General features: G+C 32.2%; 1 protein-coding gene and 1 pseudogene across 1 annotated transcript; one reads left to right on the top strand and one right to left on the bottom strand.

Moving 5' to 3' along the window:
* The first annotated feature begins 1,049 nt into the window (after positions 1-1,049).
* On the top strand, positions 1,050-8,644 carry LOC142626858 (homeobox protein knotted-1-like 1). The gene is made up of 5 exons (XM_075800565.1): positions 1,050-1,495; positions 1,724-1,834; positions 2,024-2,168; positions 6,505-6,764; positions 8,066-8,644. Exons 1-5 carry the CDS (start codon positions 1,256-1,258, stop codon positions 8,261-8,263), a joined length of 954 nt encoding a protein of 317 aa, XP_075656680.1. The 5' UTR covers positions 1,050-1,255; the 3' UTR covers positions 8,264-8,644.
* A 6,659-nt stretch (positions 8,645-15,303) lies between these two features.
* Positions 15,304-16,191, bottom strand: LOC142627933 (nicotianamine synthase-like; annotated as a pseudogene).
* Between the last annotated feature and the right edge of the window lie 1,881 nt (positions 16,192-18,072).

Here is an 18,072-nt window from a genome sequence, read left to right as displayed (position 1 = left end):
TGTGTGTATGAAAAAGTGTATAAAAATGTATGTAAAGTTGTTTAAAATGTAAAAATATGAGTTTGAGATTGTATAACATAAATATCTGAATGTTTAGATCGTCATGATTTTTAAATCCTAGGATTTGATCGGATAAAATTATATAAGGAGATAGAACTTATCACCTAGAACAGAAAAAAATATATATTTCGATGCTCATGGCAACATATTTATCACCTTGAATTTCTATAATGGGTGAAAAGTAACTTAACATGGATAACAAAAACTGCAGAAAGAGAGCAATAAGGTGTTTAGGAGAGGAGTTTTAGATGAGATTTTTGTAGTTTTTATAAATTTATATAAGTAAAAAAATATGTATAAAATTATTTAAAAAGTAAAAAAGTTTGGATAAAGATTCTGGAACCAAGAAGCCTTTCATCAGAGAGAGGGAGAGAGAGAGAGAGAGAGAGAGAAGAAAGGGTGAAAAGAACAGAATAGTGTACAGTACGAAAGGGTCTGAACTAACCATGCATGTTGCTGTTTGGGACCCACAGATTGAGACCTCTAACCAATAGGGTTTCAAAACCTGTCAAGAATGTCATGTCAGAGTAAAACCTGGCCCTATCAGATAGATGAGCCTCTATAAATACGGGCTACTCACTCCAACTTTGTCAAAACTCCCACTGTTTAAGTCTTTCACCGTATACAAAGTCTCTCAGAGTCACAGACTCACAGTTTCTTGGCTCTCTATATTTTTCTTCCCTCTCTCTCTGTATTTCCCTTATCCAAATTTTCTTGGAAAAGAACATAGGTCTAGTCTCTTTTCCTTCCGGTTTTAGTTACTGTCTTTCTTTGGTACTCTTATATCAATAGGATTCTGAAAGATTTATTTTTTGTTGTAATGGCGGCTTGTACTAATCCCAGAAAGATTTACTGTTTCTAGTTTAGCTCATTTAATTGGGTCTTCCTTGTGGCTGTTTGTCATTGACTTCAACATAAAGAAGAAGCACTTAAGAGTCATTTCCCTTTGTTCACTTTGCTTAAACCTAAACCCTGTCTTTATCTTTTATAAAGTTTCCATTTTTTTCGTGTTAAGCTTGTACTACAGGTCTACAGCAATACCCAGTAGTGGATTATTCATATATTTGCTTAAACCGCATTGTATTTGTCTCAAACATCCTCTCTTTCTCTCTCTGTGGGATTCTTCTTGAAGTTGAAGTTTCTTTAGAGGGATATATAGCATAGGGACTTGCACTATTCTTGAATTTCAGTATCTATGGAAGAGTTTTACAGGCTGAATTCTGTGTTGTCATGTTCAGATGAGATTGTTAGAGTTGACAACATTGTTGATGCCACTGCTACTACTTCAGCTGGATTTCTTTGCCCTATGGATAACATGCTTCAAGTGGCTGAGACTGAGGTCACTGAGTCAGAGATGACAGATCTAATCAAGACCCAGATTTCCAACCACCCTCTTTATCCAAATTTGGTATCTGCTTATATAGAATGCCAAAAGGTAACCCTTTCTTTTATTGGAACACTATATATATTATTATTTTATTATTTGATTAGCCTTTTAGAATTGCTTTTATTGTTTCCAAAAACATATTTTTGCTTAATGAAAAACTGAATTAGTGAATAAACAAAGTACAATTTAAGTATTTTACTGCTTACTAAGTAGTATAGTATTCAAAGATTTTTTTTTGGGGTAATTATTATTTATTAATTTTTATGGGCATGAAAGGTTGGAGCTCCACCAGAAATGGCTTCTCTTCTTGAAGAAATTTGCAGAGAAAACCACTTATTAAGCACTTGCAGTGAGATAGGAGCTGATCCAGAACTTGATGAATTCATGGTACTAGTTTTTTTCTTTGCTTTAATTTTGCTTTTTAGACATATTATAATGTTTGTTTCGCTTCCAAGAAATAATAGTAAGAAAAGAAAACTTGGAATCTGGTTACTGTTTCCTTTCTTTCTTTTAAAGTTTTCTGTTCTCCTAGTGGCAAAGGTGCATGTTACTTACTGTTCACTATTGCTTTTAAAGGAATCATACTGTGAGGCTCTACATAGATACAAGGAGGAGCTATCCAAGCCGTTTGATGAAGCCACAACATTCTTGAGCAGCATTGAATTACAGCTCAGTAACCTCTGTAAAGGAACATTGACAAGAAACTTAGATTATCGCTCTGGTATGGTTTTTTTAAATTATTTTTTTGAAACTTTTTTAAACGGTGAGAGTTATAATTTCCTGTCTGGATTTTCACCTTCAAGTCATTGCTAGAAGTTAATAAATGGGTCATGTTGTTTTGTACTGGTGTGTTGAAGCTAGTGCCACCCTAACCATTTATTTTGTCTTGGAAGTTAATATATTCTATTTGTAAAGTTTATACAATAAAATTTGTATTAATAACGCAAATTTAAAGTTAATATATTCTCGTTGAATTGAAATAAAACTTTGGAAACCTCTAAAATGAGCACTATTGACTGAGTCCATACTTAATAATTAATTTGAGGTATCTTTTAGCTCCCCACCCCACCTTACCTTATCTTATTATTGTCACACTAAACTACTGTAAAAAATTTGCTTATGTACAAACACATGTTTTCACAATACAAATCATCATGAATTCAAATGCACCTCGCTTGATTTGTTTATGTTTCTTGGACTATAATATATACTACCAGAATCAGAGCTTTAGGCTTTGCTTGTTATATTTTATTAAATCAGTCTGCTTTGTGATCATGTAACATGGGATTAGCATCGTAAATTCTTTAGAGCTCCCAGAGTAACTCCACTGTAGAGTTCTTAAAATCCTAACCCTTCATGGTTGTCATAGTGATCATTATCTCTCATGGATACCAAAAATAATGCTAGTTAATGTTAGTGTAAATGTTGATGATGCGGCAAATTTTGGACCATTTATTTAACAATGATTGATTAACATTTTTAGAGTACCCTAAAAACCTTATCAGTTATCAGATCTCAATCTTGTAAAGAGTTTTTATTTTTATTTCTTGGATGAGTAATCATGTGATGGGCTTACCACTACTATTTTTCTTTTTCTTTTTCAAATAAAACATTCAAGAAGTTTATTAAACTGTGGAAAAATCAGCTAAGATACTAAACCATATTCATGAATATGTAGATCAGAATGGATCCTTTTTGATTAACCTAGTTTATGTAATATAATTGAAACCAAGACACCCTAGTGAGACTCTAATTGAATAGTTAATATAACATATAAAGACACATTTAACCCAAGAGGCATAAGCCCAATGAGTATGAACTCATCTATGTTATGCTAATTAACCACTCATTCTTCTCATTAGTATCCAATGTTGGACTTCACTCAAGAACTTACTGTAATAGAGTTCTTGAAAGTTGACATTTATCATTTATATATACTTAGAATTTAGTTTTATACTGCTATTTTAGACAATACTATTTATATGTATAACTTTGAATTGTTTGAAATATATATTAACTTGACCATTATGGGTAATTTTTATATGGAAGAAATAAGAATACCCATAAACATTGATAAACATCTTATTTGAATGGAAAATAGACATTTTATTTTCTATAATTAATCCTATAAATCTAGGTAGTTAGTTTTAAGGTTAAAAAAAAGAAAGTAAAAAGTTTCTTTTTGGATGGAAAATAAAGTAGAAAAAAATTTAAGAGTTGTATAACTGATTCCCACAAATTGTTAGTATTTTCTATCTAGAAAATAAGAAACTTTCGTGTTTTATGAGATTTGAGATGTTGATAGAATTGTAATTCTTAAAAATATTATCAAATGAAAACTAAAATTTCAAGAATTCTGGTGAGTTAAATATTCCTGGTCAAAATCCCAACCAAAGTTAGTATTAAAGGTGATTGCTTTGCTTCATTTATTGTATCACTTGCTATCTTTAATGGTGATAGGTGACTTTAGAGTCTGATGTGGATGATTTCCAACTAAAATTTTGGGAATAACTTATTGCCTTGGGAGAGGCTCTCTTCCCATCTAATCTTCCAATTACCTCCAAATTTTAGACAGATGTGAGTAGCATTTAAAAATTCAATGCTCTTAAAAAAAATTTATGTAAACCATATAAATCATATAAATATCATGTCTCACATTTGAATAAAAATATGAGGAGAATTGGAGGATTTTAAATGGGAAGGAGTATTCCCCTGGTTAAGCTTATAGCAAAGACATAACATTGATTATTTCAAACTGTCCTGAAGAATTTCAACTGGTTAATTTCTTTTCATCTTGGCTGCAAAAGAATTAAGACCCTCTCTCTCTCTCTCTCTCTCTCTCTCTCTCTCTATATATATATATATATATATATATATATTCTGTTATGGGAACTCCCATCTTGTTCCATAACTCTTTGCTTGTTTTAGCATTAAAAACTAGCATCCTCTTTTACATGGCATTTAATTGTAAACACTTTTTGAATGGAAAATAATTTATACTAATGCCATAGAAAACCTATTTAATTTTCAATCCCAGTAGAATAGTTAATAGTTAATAAATAAACTTATTAACTATTCTACTCAGAATAGTTCATGGCTGTGGTTATTTATTTATTTTTGTTATTTAAAGTGTGCTGTATCAACATTGGTAAAAATGCAACACCAGCATTGATGAAACTTGTCTTCTAGGGAAAATAGACTTTCAAATGTGCACATCAGTGCATGCATGCACAAATCATTGTGATTGTGTATGTTTTTTTCTTGATATTTATGAACAGTTTGACTTTATTTTTTAATAAATACATGAAAAATATTAAATGTATCTTAACTCGTTAACGCCTACTCAGGGACGGATTTATATATTGACTAGGGGCAATGCCCTCCAAGTTGTTTTTTAAAAAAAAAATTAGTATATTAATAGGTACTAATTTTAGCATTTTTGTTCAATAAAATTACATTTTGCCCCCCTTAATAATGCCATCAATTCTTTTAAGAGTATTGTTATAGTCACACTTTTTTACAACATTTTCTACAAAATATTGAGGTAGTAAATTTTTATTGGTTCGCACACTTGCATCACTTTTTATTTATCAATAACCACTCACTGTATTAGCAAATTTGTAAAAATTTTGTAGTTTTAGCATTTTCCACCTTTTAAAGGCCTAAAAAATTAATAGATTAAATCTAAAGCAAAATATACAAGTCCAAAAAAATTAGCCCAACAAAAAAATTATCATTAATAAAGCTAAAGAAATTAAGCCCAATCAATCTATTTTACCCAAAACAAACAACATAGCCATTAAAAAATTTGAAACAAAAATCCTTAGTGATAAAGTAGCAGAGTCAAAGGCCGGAGCTGCCGCATACAGCTAGCAGCAAAGCTGCCCTCCTGACTCCAAGTCCTGACTTTGTCCCTGCACCTATTGGTTATATTTTGCTCCTTAGAGCTAACATTGGTACCAGTAGTGAACGCATACCAAAATACCACCCAGAAAACTAACAAATGTGGAAAAGTTAAATATTTCGTCTGATTGTGTTTGAGTGCTTCCTCCTCCTGAGGGCCTGAACTGTTTGAATGGTAATGCTGTAGTGAAGTGTGTCATGTCTGTGAACCGTCTTAATTTGTTTATATAAAGTTGGAACTGAAGATGAAATTTCATTGTTCACTAGCCACTCTTAGCATGTTCAGAACTTAGTGCTAAACAAAATAGGCAAATAGAAAAAAATGGCAGTTTTAACTTCTGGAGGCAGTGTTTCTTTATGAAATATCCCTATTAGGTTATACATGAAGTTAAGGATTTAAAATCAAGATATTTGAAGAACATTTATTGGTATAAATTTCTTGACATGAACTCTAACATGATGTAATATTATTTAAGGATTTTTCTGTAACAAAAGTACTTTTGTTAAGCAGTTAATAATAACATCTTCCGCTTAATCATTTCAAATTTACAAATTAATGTCTCACATTTATTCATGTATAGAAAAAAAATTGCACTTTTCATACTTTATTTAAACTAAAAACTGAAATCCAATATCTCTTCAAATATTTAATCCGAATGAACCATTAGGGCTTTTAGTTGATGTATTAATTAATGTGGTGTAAGTAGAGACAAAACGACTAAAATTAGCCAGATGCTGCATAGCATTATTGAAAGTCATTTTTAATTGTTTCTACATGCAAATTCTTTTAGAGTTTCAACTTTAAATCATTTTTCTTTTTTCTACCCTCTTTAATGGATCACTGCTGAAGTTAAACTTCCAATAATTTGTATATAGATTGAATAATTTCTATTTATCTGTCATATATATCAAAACCCTGTGCCTGAGTCCACTGTAATTGATCTAGATAGATAGTACAAGTGGAATTAGGATGTTACTTTGCTTGCACTACAAGTCAGTCCTAGTACATTGAATATTTGAATCTAAACTTGTTACAATTTCAACGAGCTGTGACCATAAGTCTTGATATCTCTGACGACCTAATTGGGGTATGGATGTATTTGAACCTTTTTTCGATTACCATGTAACTTTTCTTTCTTTCTATGTCTATTCAGATGAAGGTGCAGTTGGGACTTCAGAGGAGGAATTAAGCTGTGGGGAGGTGGATGCACCCGAAAGTCAAGAGTACTCTTCTGGTGCTGGAACTTCAGGTGAGCAGGACCTTAAAGGAATGCTCCTTCGTAAGTACAGTGGCTATCTTAGCAGCTTGAGGAAAGAGTTTCTAAAGAAAAGAAAGAAAGGAAAGTTACCAAAGGATGCAAGAACTACATTGATGGACTGGTGGAATACTCATTATAGATGGCCATATCCTACGGTAATTTCAACACACACACACACACATATATGATCTCATGGGTGTTAACTTATCCTTAATTAGTTCTTCTTTTTCCCTCATATTTTCACAGATCAGTACTGGCTATATATATGATCTCATGGGTGTTATCTTATCCTTAATTAATTAATTTCTTCTTTTTCCCTTCATATTTTCACAGATCAGTACTGGCTTTTCTTAAAACTATAACATTGTACAATAAGTTTCCTGGCTGACTGAGAGTGCAAAAAAGTATATATATATATGGAAAAAATTGGAAATGAAAAATTAACTTACCAATAATCTTTTGACAATACTTGGTACAACAAAGGTATTCTTAAAACTAAAGACACCAGAAGAGAAGTACTTTGAAGCTTAAATGTTTCTGGTCCTGTGACTCATGAAACAAAGTTCACAAAACTAGGGAAACAAGGTTGTTTTATAAACAATAGAGGCTAATCCTTGTGCTAATGTTTTATAGGAATGAAATTTCAACTCGACTCAATGAATATAATAGCAATATTTTAGTTCTTAATTTAATATGCAAGATTTCAATTGCAGTTAAACAAGGAAGAATTACTTGAATTCAAGTTCTAATACCATTTTGATAAAATTTATGGCCATTGCTCTTACGGAACTAATTAAGTGGCTTTGGATTAGTCAAATTAGTATTGGACGATTGAAGTCTTAATCCATCCATGTGCTGTCAAAGAAGTTCCAAATATCTATGTTATAGAAATATGGGTTCGGGTTCAGGTTCAGCCAATTGTATAGTCCATATAATGTATCCTTAGGGTTAGTCTTATTATAAATACTAAGCAATGTACAGTAGTTTAATGCAATAATTTGCTCTGGGTTCAAGGCCAAAACCCATTGTACCATATTTCCTAGTTTGTACTATCTAAATTCTAGTTATACTAGTAGCCAGAATTGTGATACTCTGAATTATGCTTTATGCGTGAGTGTGCTGAGTCTCAAATTGATTGTCTATTAGGTCGATCTAAACTATATGAGCAATAACAAGGAGCTTTAATTATTACTTAATCAGCATATTTAGGGTATAGCGTAGATGTGGTACATCTACTTTACGATGTGTATTGTAACCTTGCACATTTTCAGTGAAATTAGCTCCAAGATTTATGTGTTCTTTTTATGCAGAAGATGTTTGAAATAAAACATAATGCTCAAAATAAAAATAACCTGTTGGACTTGGTACTGTCATCATATAATTTCAAAGAGACAAAGGTTATGCATTTTTGTTGTTTTCCCTTTTTCAAATCATAAAAGAATGGTTGATGTTTCAGGAGGAGGAGAAATTGAAGCTATCAGAGGCTACTGGATTAGACCAAAAACAGATCAACAATTGGTTCATAAATCAGAGAAAGCGGCATTGGAAACCGTCTGAAGACATGAGATTTGCTCTCATGGAGGGTGTTACAAGCAGTGCTAGTGAACCTATGTACCTTGATACTGAAGGTGGAACAGGAGGTGATGATATTTGATTTGATCTAACAATTTGGATGTAGTCCAAGCTTAATTATCTGGTTTGGGAAAAGCTAAAACTATCAAAATTTACTACATAAAACTTACAAACTAATGTGGCAATCAATGTGATTGGTGGGATTCAACCACCTTGCAATTGAATGTTTGAACTGTTTTTTGGCGATTGGTGACACATAAGTTTGTTAGATATATGTAGTAAAATTTGTAGTGTCTCTAGCATTATTCTACAAGTGAAGGTGCATAGCTCTTCTTTTCCTTCTTTCTTCTTTTTAGTTTTCCTTTTCTAGTAGATTTTATTGCTTATAGTGGCTATGTCAATTACCAATCATTTACTTTTACAAATGTAAAGAATGCAAGATCAGATTATAGTTATCTATCCACCACTGTTGTTTCTTTACCATCAATTATGAATCGATGTTCATTGTGATCATGAGTTATATCATTGATAGCAGGCAGCCCGTGTAGCGGGGTGTTGGACTTCGGGGTAGTAATATTTTGTTTTAGACTAAAGTTTACTTTTGGCCCATATTTGAAATTACTTTCATATTGGTCCATAGTGTTTCAAAAGTTTCATTTTGACCCTTAAGGTTTGGTTCCTGTTTTTAAGTGCCATATAGCACCTGCCACGTGGCACATATCATCCTTACATGTCAAAAAATGTTACATCACCATCTCTTCTGCAAAAAAAATAAAAAATAACATTTAGCCCCCAAAAAATACAAGTACTACTCATCTCTTTCAATCACAAAACCCTTAAACCCTGGCTTCCTCCATTACCTTCACATTCCTGGGTATTTCTTAAGCGTCTTATTCTTACTTGTGGAGTGTTTGTACAGCTCCATAACACTCACCGGATTGCACACCATGTCCTCACAGCCATGAACTATAATAAGCTTAGGCACCTCCACCTCTTCAAACCTCCCCTGCAGCTCAATCAATACATATCCTGATCAGCACACGGGCCAGCAAGTTGTGGTTGAAACATTTACAAGTCTTTCTGCAGGTTGAGCAAAAAAAGCAAAGTTGAGAACATATGGCATCAGCAAGTTTTGGTTCTAGCATTCATTTACCAGTTTTTATGGCGACAAAAATCAACTTATGAAGCTCTTGCCCTAACAAAACTTATTTTTAACCCGGCAATATTACTTAAGCTCCTGCAAATGTTATTAAAAAAAAAAAAAACGGCAATATTACGTTATGAATGAGAATGAGCAGTGTCAAGGCAAAATGTGCCCCTATGAAGAGTCCAGTAGTAACGTCTATGAGTTCCAACCCTAAAAAAACCTCCTAAATGCTTAAATCCTTGAACTCTTTTAACTCAGAAATTTCTTTTGAGTGTAGTACATTTGAAAAGGGTGACCATACAAAGTGCCTTTAGTGTGAGTGTGACCCTACAAAAGAAGCCTCAACTTCAGAAGTGCACCCTTTTCAGTAGAAAACCTACTTTTTTTTGCCTCAAAATTGGATTTCAAAGTTTTGGTTAAAACTTGATACTTCTTGGCCTCTCATTTTCATACGGACACCAATGAAGTCAGTAAAAGTTCTTATAATGGAAAGTATAGCAGTACACACTTGTAGGACGTGAAATTCTTCCCATACTAGGCTTTTTTGTATGATTATGTATGGTGCAAATGAACCAAACCCAAGTCGTTTATAAGCAACCTGCATGATTCATTTACAGCTCTAATTTTTGGATGGAAAACAAGTTACAATATGTGCCCAAATCTATTACTATAGTTAAGAGTCTTGTAACTCAACTAATTGACATCTTCTAATATTTTCAAAATATTCAGGGTTCAAATATTCCTCTCCTATTGTAATTATCAAATTATATAAAAAAAATCGTCATTATAATTTTAAAGTTTGTTGTGACTATTGAAAAAAATTATGGCATTTTTTGTTATCTGATTTTAATTTAAACTTTTTTGGTCCCATTATTTTCTCATTTTGGTCAAATACAAGTCTTAAGAGCATTCATATCCAACTATTCGAAAGTGGAAAAAGAGAGTTCTATACACAAAATCATTTCAAGTCGTTATCGTGAGGTTTCGTGTACTAAGAAATATGACTTTAATCATTTAAGTGTTAGAATTATGGTTACGTAATTAAAATCACAATATTCCAAAAGCTTAATTATGATGGTTAATCTAGCCACAAGGCAGCTTAAGACCAAAATCAACAATGAGGTTCTTACAAGGCAACAAATGTGATCTCATGACTACTCTAATTCAATCATATGTTTTGGCGGCAAATGATATGTGATATATATTATAGATTTTTTTTAATGAAAATTATTATAAAATGAATAGTGGAATGTATTATAAAAATGGATGACTAAACTAAAAAAGTGATTTTTATTAAAAAATTTGACCAAATTTTAGCATATTGGATGTGAATGCTTTTATAATAGAAATATTAACACAATGAATTTGAATAAGATTATACTCTCTAGATATGGGTACCAATGTGGGTCAGTACCAAGTAAAATTTACTTGCCATTTTTTCCGATTGTCCTCCCAAGGTGATTAAAGATATGAGACACTCAAAAGTATTGTGATTCTTTTTTTGAAATATAAAAGTCTTGTAACTTAATGGCATTGCTTGTTCTCCTTCATTTATTGTTGTAACTATGGAATCACAAAAGAAAATATATGAAACAAAATTTCGAGGTTTTTTTTTCTTAAAAAAGAAAAGTTTATAAGGTTTTTTTTTTTCTTTTTTCCCTCTTACTACCCTATAGAAAACACAAAAACCTTGAAAGCAATGTGTTTTAATTTTTAATCTTGCGTTAATAAATTAGATTTATCTTGGAGGTTGGAGTAACTTTTTTTGAGGTATGTTGAGAACAATCTCATCCAACTTTGTTGTTAGGTTAGTATACAAAAGTAAGTCTGTGCACTTAGGCCCACGCATTAGACCATCATTCAAACACTAACTTTTCTCTAGTAATTTCAATGTCACAACTTTATGCTACCCGTATTCTATGGGAATTGTAGTTGTGTAATATGGCTTGCTTTATAACTTGTCGTGAAACAAGCATCGTGTGCGTGGAACCCCTTGTTTCCAAATCTAAGAGGCATAACAAGATAGCTTAGAAAAGTGACTTCCCTTCAATCATGTTTTAAATCTTTCCAACTCACCTTTCTTTAGTAGTACATTTTGCAATCAAACTGATAGAAAAGTGAGCATAAATGAGGGATAAACACATAATGCTTTCATGAAACATGGATGAGTAGTAGATATGTGTGACTTGATTTTCATAGTAGAATGCTTTCAAAACAAATAAGCGAGCGATATTAGAAACACAAAATTTTATTTTGTTGCACAACTTATTGAGGTTGCAAATTGTGATTGATAATTTGATATATTACAATTATCGCATCATTGATATCATTTTTATTATATATTAATAATAATATGTCACCTTAATAATATTTTTTTAAAGAAAATTATCTTACTAGACTTATTGATATTTTTTTGAGCTTCATAGAGAATTGGTTTTCATTTATTAGAAGCCGAGATATCTTTGAAGCATGGTCAAGGATTAGAACATGAAACCAATTCTTGGCCCACATGAATTTGGAGTGCAGTAAGTTGTTTGGGCCTAGAAGTTGATTCTTAAGGTATTTATGCCATATAGAAGTTAAAAGGGCTCTCCTTGTGCAATGGGCTCCTTGACAAAGGCAAGAGGATGCTTGGGATTCCAAAGTAGAGTGCTCTAGCTTAAACTGGGCCTTAAGAAGATGCATTACGCAAACACTGATAGTGTTTGAAGCCTTGTGCATGAGCAAATCACTAAACCCCTTCCCAATCAATAATGATCTCATACACTTGTATCAAAAAAATAAAAATAAAATAATGATCTTGTATCAAAAAAAATAAAATAAAATAATGATCTCATACACTTGTATCAAAAAAAAAAAAAAAAATGATCTCATACACATGGTGTTTGACTGTATGTATGTATCATCTCTTTTACAACATATGAGCTCTACATAATTATAAAATCCATTTATCCACATAATATGTGAAAGATATAATATATTCGTCGGATATACAAGATATCTTTGCTAACTATCAATTTCGAAGATACAAATAGCAAAGGTCAAATTTTTTTATACTTTGGTTGGGAGTCGGTTCTTTTAATGTGTTTTAATTTATTTATCAATCTTATGTTGATCATTTTAGCAGTGTCAGGCATTTTTTTTTCATATCCTACAAGCTTATTTGACAAGCTCGATGAATGACAACAATTTTTTCATGAATATTACGAAAAGCATAACTTTGATTAATGCTAAATTTGACACTGACGATGCTAGCTAGGTATTCATGTCTAATTCAAAAAAATATATAACAGTTCTAATTGAGGATATAAATAATTTCAAGTCTACGCTATCAACTAACACAAGAAATAATAGCAATCACAAAATTCTTAATATTTTACTTTATCCATTTCTAACTAGTCAAGTTCATTAGATTAATCCCTCAAAAAAAAGTTCATTAGATTTAGTGTAACATAAATTTAAATTAATCATAACCCTTAATCACATCACCCAATTTGATATTGAAACCTGTAATTAGGTATCGTAATTTGATATTTGCACATTCAATTTGACATGAAAACATTAAGAACACCAGAATTCAAAAATCTAACCTTAATGACTTTAAATCTTTGATTATTCCCAAATCCATAGTATTTTTCTCCAAATTTTGTTATCAAACACTAATTTAGTGTCCCAATTACATATTATTTCATCCAGTTTATTTAAACCTTTACCATATTGCAAAATTCCTAATTTTCATAATAAACTTAATACCTTAAAAACCCATTTTGTTAGATCCCTTCACTCTGGTCAAAATATGACCAAATTGGGATTTCAATTTTTTAATTTGGATCCTAAATTACATTTTGAGCAATAAATTTAATATATTGAAAGTCAATACAAAATGACTAATTTAAGCATAAAACCCTAACCCTAATATATGAGATCTCTAATAATATGTTAACCAACCATTGTTTTGATTAACTGGTGGTTGTTTAAATCTTCAATTCAGGTCCTCAATTTCACTATTTCATGATCAATTGAAAGAAAATACAACTGAAACATAGAAATTCCTAAATAAGCACTAATAACCCTAACTTTAGGATTTCTCTAATTCCAACAAAAGCAATAGAATTTTAGGAAAATTGACATCAAAGATAGAAAGAACAAGCTTGATTTCTTGAAAATGATCTGCGTGATGGAATGAAATATGTGAAGGAACAAAAATAGGTAAAAAAAAGGGTGATTTTTTAAGAGTTTTTTTTTGCAAGGTTTGCCAAATCTTGATAACATTGACACTAGGGAGGATAGGGGAAGGCTAGGTTGAGGTCAAGGAAGGCCAAACAGCCTTTGTGAGTTCTTATTTTGGTATAGAAGGGCTTGATTTAAAGTGTTTTGGTTGTTAGAAAAGTTGTCAATAACAATTTGTCATGTTTTCCAAATTTCCAATAACTTATCCGGGAGAATAGGCTTCATAATTTTTTAATAGCAAGTGTAATTATGAGCTTATATATCTTCTAAGATGGTTAAGGAGATGGGGGAATATATATATATATATATATATATATATATATATATATATATATATATGAATTAATTTTGAAAATTTAAACTTAATTATTTGTATCTATTTTATTTATATTATTTTAATTTTAACATGTATATTGCATGTAAACTTTTGGGTTAAGTGGTATAACAATATTTGATCTTGAAGCATCAATCAGAATCTTCCCAAAGTGGAATCTTTTCGATAAATTGGTATTAGAGGTGATGATGCCATGATGATGTGCAACATGATAACAAGGTCATCAATATTTCTTTCGCGTTGGAGTAGGAATATGGTGCATATACGTGGAACATTATTAACAAGTGTGCATCCCATAAGACAAGCCCACAAATGCTTTCGTAAAATTCCAACAAAGTAATATTGGCCAATTGTGTTAGATCAAAGAAGAACGATGATGACGCAACATGAGGTTCCTACGGATTGAGGTGGACATATGGGGTGGTTTTGTGGAGATAAGCATGTGGGGTAGACATATGGTTCTTACAAACAACATTTAATGAGGGAAAGATTATTGAATATACATGTACAAGTGAATTCCAAATGGAAAAAGAGTAAAAGGTTTGAAAATTGATATAAGGAAAAGTAAAAGGATACTCTAAGAGTATTGGTTTAAAAATGATTTTTTAGAAACTTTTTATAAGAAAAAAAACTAACTTTTTTGAAAGCTTATTATTTTTTTTATGAAAGTGATATTAAAACTTTTTAAAAATTTTTTATTAACAAATTCTCTAAAAACACCTATTAGGACCCATTAATATAAGATGATTAGGCCCAAATTTATAGACTCAAACATTTGATTTAGTAGTATCACAATATGTTATATTAAGGTCGCAATTAGATTTTCTTGAAACTATCCCAATAAATTTAACTATTTGTAAACTCATATGTTTTTCTTTTAGTAAGATTATAGACTAATATGTTAGTATCATAACTCATAAGATGTGGTAAGTTTCCTAAAAATACGCTGAATTACATAGCTTCTCCATTTATCTTATATTAATTAATGTGTTACTTCAATGATAATAGGGTGAAATGTTATGCGTAGATTTTAATTGATCCATGCTGTCCCATACTGATATGTCTAGCAGAACATTTCTAGAAGTTAACTTCAGGAACATGTACACACGTAGGCAGCATTAGAATTGAGAACATGAGTAACCAAATCCAATTAATATCCAATTGGGGCTTACAAACTCCTAAGCTCATTTCAGTACCAACTAGTAATTCATTGATTACCTTTAAAAACAAAACATTAGAAATTGTCATAATGCTAGGAGAGGTGTTTATTACGCATATAACCCTAATCTACACTGTTTTGCAGTTTGCACACACGCCTCCAGAAACAATAGAAGTTGTGACTTGAAGTCATGATTTCGGACAAAGCTGTGTGGATTAACAGTCTATGTGCAACAACATATATCCAATATGATTACGTGTTAGACAGCATAATGGGGCCAAGACCTTGCTCAAGTGAGTTTGCAGGCAATGCAGATTTACGTGCAATGACAACCGAGTTAATAACCTCATTGGTGGGATGAAACACTGAAAGAACCTCGAATCCACGAAGATCACAAGGATCAAGCACTGGATAGAGAAAAGCACGAGCCCTATCTGCGCTTCTCAGCATCAAAGGAGCTCCTGGAGCCATGTACTTAGCCAAATGATCAACAAATTTAACCTTGTCCTCCTTGTCCATGCCAACTAGAGCTGCCAAGAAAAAAACTTCATAATCTTTTAGAGCATTGGTTACATTCATTATATTATTGGTATGGAAGAACATTCTTTTGGATAAGTCTGAATCAGATGAAAATAAGCCAATAGCCTGTGAATTGGCTAAAGGGTTAATATCATAGTTGTAAAAGGTGGTATTGGTAAGGTGTTTGGAGGCCAAGATAATTGAGGTAAGAGGAAGGGGACCTGAGCCCACAAAGGCAATTTTGCTAGGGGCATGGGTGTAGTGTTGGCTAAGGATATTGAATTCAAGGAGGCTAAGCTTGAGGTAATTAGAAATTTAGAATAGTAAGGAAAAATATCAAGATGGTCCAGTGGGTTTTCGTATGAGCCTAAAATGGTAGAGTAATGACTCTCCAAAAGTCCCTCAGCCTCACCACAAAACCTAATGAGCTTTGACCTCATTTCTTGCACCTTTTTGCACAGCTTGGTTACATCAATAGGGTTTGGTGGCATGCATATTTGCACAAGTTTTGTGAAGATAGTGTTGACATCTTTGGAAGGCTTGAGGCTGTCAAGGCTTGAGATTTGCTTATACAACTCGCAGACCTTGTGAACCAAATTAAGGCTCATCCTGGTAATACATGTCAGGTAATTGGCAGACTCTCCAAGGGAAGGTATTGAATTGAATGATAGAAAATTCAAGAGCTAGTTGCAGCTTCCAGTCCTCCAAGGGGGTCAGTATTTAAGGGTACTTCTTGGGCCTACATGGCACAGAAGGTTGGCCTGTTCTTACATATTTTTAATAGAATATTTTAACTATTTTCTTTCTTTCCATTTATTTTTTCTGAATAAAGTTATATGGAGCTGTGTTACGTGCATGTGTCAAGAAAGAAACTCATTTCGTGAATTTGACATGCCAAGTTAACCTACTTGATGTTATGCGTAATGTGCGATGTATTTTAAAATATTTTGTAAGAAATAATATCATATCTTATGTATAATACTTTCTATGTGCTATAATATTTGGAGAAACTTGGTGTAAGGACACAATTCGAGCCCCTAACCCACAATCTGAAGGCAAAGGGCCTGGAAGGCCTTTTTACAATAAATTTGTAAAGAGTGAGTTTGAAGTCTAGGTTCTAAAGATTGTTAAATAACAAAGAAAGATGGACTTTGGGCCCTATGACACAAATAAGGAGTTGTTTATATGAATATGAATAAAAAAACTCCTCATTGGACACAATCCGAGAATAGTTTATAATACTGCTTCTCAAGATAGATTATAATTGTGAATAGTCAAGTCTACGATCTCCTCTCTCTTCTTTTCTTTTTTCCCTCCTATTACCGAAGGCCCCTTCTTTCTTTTATACTCCCTCCTTGTTTCCCTTCTCATCTTCCACCTCATGGTTAGACCGCTGGTTTAGATACTTGTTCCATCCATTTTCCCTGAAATCTCTAGAGACAGGGGCCAAGTTTCAAACCTGATGTTCAGGTCCCATTTCTCCATTAATGTGGCTAGAATATCAGTTGCAGAGTTTTTAATGCGGGGCGGTGGTAGCAGCTTTATCTTAAATATTCCATCGCACTTTCTCTTATTCTTCACGTGTACCGTGTCTTCCCTAAATTATAGGAATTTCTATAACATAGTCTGGAGATATCAAACAACCCTTCTCTTACCTCGGCTTCACTAGCTGAGGACACAATCTTCCTCGAACATATTTATTCAAACATTATCACTTCTTCACCTAGTATTTTCTTATGGGTTAGCCTTCATACACCCTCGGACCATCCTGTGTCTTCAGATTGGGCTTTTAGCTCGAAGAATACTCTTTGGGCCAACCCAAATATATTCCTGGGCCCAATGGCCCTACACTTGGCATGTCAAATTCACACATTAATACATTGACATAAATGCAAAATATTTGATACGGTGGAAGGTTAAATGAATAGAAGTTTCATGAGGGGAAAATCAAATATTTATTTATGAGGTATTTAAAGTCCATCAATCATATTTATTGTCACATCAGTTTGTAAACTTTATATAGTAAAACTTGTAATATTCTTTGAGTAATGCTAGAGATATAAATTTTTTTAAAAAAAAATTCTACATCGCACATTACGCATAACATCAAGTAGGTTAACTTGGCATGTCAAATTCACGAAATGAGTTTCTTTCTTGACACATGCACGTAATTGCTCCATATAATTGATCTTATAACTTGGCAAGTGAAATAATTGAAGACAGATTTAACACTTAGGGTATGTTTGTGATTCACTTATTTTGCTGAAATTGAAAACTTTTTGCTGAAAGTACTATAGATAAACGTAAAAATTAGTTGAAATTGTACAATGAGACTCATGAATAGTACCAAAAAGTGCAGTGAAGTCAATGAATAGTAGGAAAAATATGCTAAATAGTAAAATAAGCTGGCAAAAAATAAGCTATCCAAACGGAAACTTAATAAAATAAATGGACAAGTGACATGTTTTTATTTGTGGAGTATATAGTAAAGCAGAAAGAGAG

Source organism: Castanea sativa, chromosome 3, assembly GCF_040712315.1.
Source record: "Castanea sativa cultivar Marrone di Chiusa Pesio chromosome 3, ASM4071231v1".
In the NCBI taxonomy this organism is placed as follows: domain Eukaryota; kingdom Viridiplantae; phylum Streptophyta; class Magnoliopsida; order Fagales; family Fagaceae; genus Castanea; species Castanea sativa.
Note: the sequence above shows the minus strand (reverse complement) of the source record. Positions and strands in the feature narration are given on the sequence as shown.

Bases quoted from the DNA above. Each gene is read 5' to 3' on its own strand.
- LOC142626858 (XM_075800565.1), top strand. From the start codon at position 1,256: ATGGAAGAGTTTTACAGGCTGAATTCTGTGTTGTCATGTTCAGATGAG. The intron at 1,496-1,723 runs GTAACCCTTTCT...TGGGCATGAAAG, and splicing joins CTTATATAGAATGCCAAAAG to GTTGGAGCTCCACCAGAAAT. The intron at 1,835-2,023 runs GTACTAGTTTTT...TTGCTTTTAAAG, and splicing joins CAGAACTTGATGAATTCATG to GAATCATACTGTGAGGCTCT.